The 3,970-nt window shown below is 32.8% G+C and overlaps 1 protein-coding gene across 1 annotated transcript; it reads right to left on the reverse strand.

The window, feature by feature from the left end:
• Nucleotides 1-341: 341 nt before the first annotated feature.
• LOC114167270 (F-box protein PP2-A13-like) lies at nucleotides 342-3,223 on the reverse strand. The gene is made up of 3 exons (XM_028052307.1): nucleotides 2,318-3,223; nucleotides 1,959-2,077; nucleotides 342-1,084 (listed from the first exon to the last, which is right to left on the reverse strand). The coding sequence occupies exons 1-3, from the start codon at nucleotides 2,630-2,632 to the stop codon at nucleotides 673-675; spliced, it is 846 nt and encodes a 281-aa protein (XP_027908108.1). The 5' UTR covers nucleotides 2,633-3,223; the 3' UTR covers nucleotides 342-672.
• Nucleotides 3,224-3,970: the final 747 nt, after the last annotated feature.

Genomic DNA, 3,970 nt, shown 5'->3' on the forward strand with positions numbered 1-3,970 from the left:
CTTACCCTGCACTAATTCCATCCTTCACAGAAACAATATTTTATTAGACTATACTTATCTTCTTATCAAGTCTACTGTGAGTGAGTCCAGTTCATGAAAAAAAAATATCAATATTTACAAATGTTGAAACTAGTAAATTGATCTTAAATGTTTTAGAAAAGAAATATCCTTTTTACTTATGAAAAAATATCAGCCTAAGAAAGTATACATGAAAAATACCCACTTTATTCATGACCGAAAATCCATGAAAAGTAATTCATGGGAAATAATCTTTTTATCTATGAAGAAATATTCGTAGAAAAATATTCCATAAAAAAAGATAAACAGCAGATGCATACAGATAAAACTGAACACATGAATTGTTTCATTCTATGGGAAAACATCATCAATGAATTCCCAGAACTAACATAAGGGGAAACATACACAAATCACACATATATTATGCCAAAAAAGAGGGTAAAACATGTGTGCAAACCTACTCAGACATTGTCCTGCTGAAGAAACAAAACATCTAAAGGAACTAAGAATATGAAAGAAACAAATAACTCTAAAGGGAAGTGTTGTTGTTGTGACATATTTGTAGAATGAACTCTACTTACTTCCCTGCAACTCAAATGACAAAAATTGACTCATTTCCACTATATACACAGATTCCCTTCCTACAAAAACAACCTACACCTCTGGTTTTACATCACTGTTGCATATAAAAACAGAATCTACACACAAACCACCTTTTGTATGCGTACAATCGATCTGAGCCAATGAAAATTTGACCTTCATCAGATCATTAGGATTCTTAGAAACAAAGTTTCCTGCATGGTAGAGAAACCAGTGTCCATGGTTATCCAAATGAGTTTTGGATACAGCGTGTTGACCATCAGAAGTTGTTAGCTGAAATTTTACAGGTTTTATATCCCAGCCATGAATGTGATCGGTCTTACAAACTCGGCGACCTAATTTCTTCGAAGATCGGCCGAGCTGGAGTCTGAAGAACACACTGTAAGTCCCAGGTGGAAATTGAAAATCAACTTCACCTTCCACTTCAAGCCACCAAATTTGTTGAAGATAAGCAACTGTATGGAATCTGTTATGGACATACATAATACATCAGGTTTCTTCATCTAGAGCATAGAAAATATGTCATAACTTAAAGTAAGAGAGGGGTCATGCAGTTTTAAAATGCTTAATTTCATGTGTTCCAGCAGAAGGTAGCTAAATCTTCAAAATTGAGCAGCCACAGGAAAAGCTGCTCTAAGAACATTCACATGACCATCACTAAATGATATCAATTACATGCTAGAAAGCAGAGTGAATATCGTAATAGAATATAGTTTTGTATTCCTGAAAATGACTCCAGATTAGAGAAGAAATCTTTGAAGATAAAAATGAATATTAAAAAAACTTGCCATTTATTTAAAGTACGACTCTTGAAAGTTGACATTTAGTAAGTTGTGTAGTTGTGTATATATAAAAAGACAATAAACAGTTTCGCAATTTGCTAAATAAATATAATAAATGAAATTGCAATTGTCCAAAGCATACATACATAAAGCAGTATTGGCAAAGTATTAATGTAAAACATACAAATCTTTAGTTTAGTTCATTTATAGGCTTTCATTTAGTTAAACAAACAAACTCAGAGGAACATTTAACATACCAGGTTCGATTAATTAACTGACAACTAAACTCATTCAGACCCTTACATTAGAGATTTGGTATTAGATAGCCTTGAATATTTGTAAAATGGTTTTGGAGAAGTACAAAAATACAGTCTTTGAGTTTGTAAACAAGTTAAATATCATATCCAGAAAGTGATTAATCTTTGACAGTAATCCTCAAAAGGGAATAGAAACAAGAATCCAGTAAGAGCAATGTTTTCTTTTCAACTCATTAAGATGTAAACAGAACAAAACAAAGTCCGAGTAACATCAACATATTTTCACTTACAATTATCTCACCTTGACTCTTCTGTCGAAATGCGACTCCAGTATCTCCGATCATCTATCCCTGTAATCCTCAACGCTGTGGAAGAAATCGCCAAACACAATCCACCCGTCCTCTTATCTAGCCAAATTTCCTATACCAACATCACATTTTTGACAAGTGAACACCAAGCACTTGAAGAGTAAATACAAAGGATGAGTATAATAAACAAGGACAAAGCTAATATGCAGTTGTATGAGTTTTTTGGTACTACAATCCCATTAGAATCAGAGTTTTAACTAAAATAATTCACATGAAGAAAAGTTTTGCATTAAAGTTCAACATAAGTGAAACTCTTAGTCTGATCTAACACAGAAAATATATAAAAACTTACCTTGGTTCCATTGTCTACCAAATTAGGCCTGCAGAGTCTAGCATAAATATCCCTCTTCCCCAATTCTTCTACACAAGCATCCTTCAAAGCTTTCTCCACGATGAACTTATAATTCAAAGGTAACTTCGATTCCCAAATGAAATCAGCTAAAGAAGCATCACGAAACGCCCTGTTCAGTCGTGCAAGCTTGCAAATATCTGGTGGGTCCAAATACATCAACATCAATGCCACACAGCTCTCTGGTAAATCCCCCAGCCTTGGCCTCAAGGGGGTAGCATCTCCATCACAGACACACGAGGAAAAACTACCACCCATGTTAACACAAACCAACCCAAATTAAACCACAGTGTTCTGCACCCCAAATTTCAAAAATGCTTTTTTGTCCTCTCCGATTTCACACACCCAGAAAAAGAAATGAACTCAAAACTCGATCTTGAACCTGAATTTATCAATTGCACACACCCAGAACCTGAATCGGCCTCAGAACTTGAGTTTGAACCTAAACTTGTCGATCTTCTGAGAAAGGGCTAGAGAGAGAAAAGCGAAGAGAGCAGAAATTGAAGTCAAATTCATGAGATTTTGAGGATCAGTGAGAGGCGAAGATTGAGATCTTGGGTGTCTCTTTCTTTGGGAATTTTTTAAGGTCGAGAGTTTTACAACACGTGTTCGGGGAGTCCTGAGTGTCGTGAAAACGAGATCTCGTACGGAAACGACATGGATTGACCAGAGTAATCAATCCACTGAGCAATTTGCAGCTGAACTCAGATGGCTGTGAATCTTGCGATGCAGAGAATTGTGAGTTGGGAAGATTAGAATACGAGGTGGATGGTTCTTATCCAGTACAAAGGATTAACCTGAACAGTTTCGGAGTTGTCATTTGTGTCTGTCAGCTGAAGTCACTCACTTGCACCATTTTTAAATAGTAACCAATCTCAAATCTTATGTATGGTAGGGACCATGAATGGACATGCATGAACGAATTAAATTTGTTGGTTTGATAGAGCGACAGAAAAGAATGAAAAAGATGCATAAAAATCTTTAAAGAATAATGAATGAATTATTCTTTATTTTTAATTAAGTTTTTATTAGGAGAGTACTTTTTTAAGATGAGATAAATTTTAGTATTTTTAATTTGTTTATATTAAAAAAATATTTTGTTAAGTATGTAAAAGTTTTATATTTTTTAATTAAAATTATATTATTAATTGAGTTTGATTCTCTGATCAGAAATTACTAGATTCTTCCACTTACACTCATTTTGATATACTAAAAAACTTTTTAATATATTTTAAATTATTAAAATCAGGATATGGTAATAGTGTATTTTAAGGAGAAGTTAAAGAACATTAATAACAACTTGTCATTTCATTCAACTTTAGTTCGAAACAAAATAAATACTTAGTTGAAGGATATAGATAAGGTACTTAAAACATAATTATGTCGTTTATTTTGTTAATGTATGAATACATGAGAAATAGCAATGTAAGGTGAAAATCATATTATTTTAAGTAGGGATGGAATCAAATGATAAATATTCAATTAAAAAATATAAATTTTTTTAATAAAACAAAAAAATACCTAAAAATCAATTCAAAACACATCAAATTAAATTACAAGAGACTTAAAATTATTTTGAGTTATGTATATTATTTG

The sequence above is a fragment of the Vigna unguiculata genome, chromosome 10 (assembly GCF_004118075.2).
Source record: "Vigna unguiculata cultivar IT97K-499-35 chromosome 10, ASM411807v1, whole genome shotgun sequence".
In the NCBI taxonomy this organism is placed as follows: domain Eukaryota; kingdom Viridiplantae; phylum Streptophyta; class Magnoliopsida; order Fabales; family Fabaceae; genus Vigna; species Vigna unguiculata.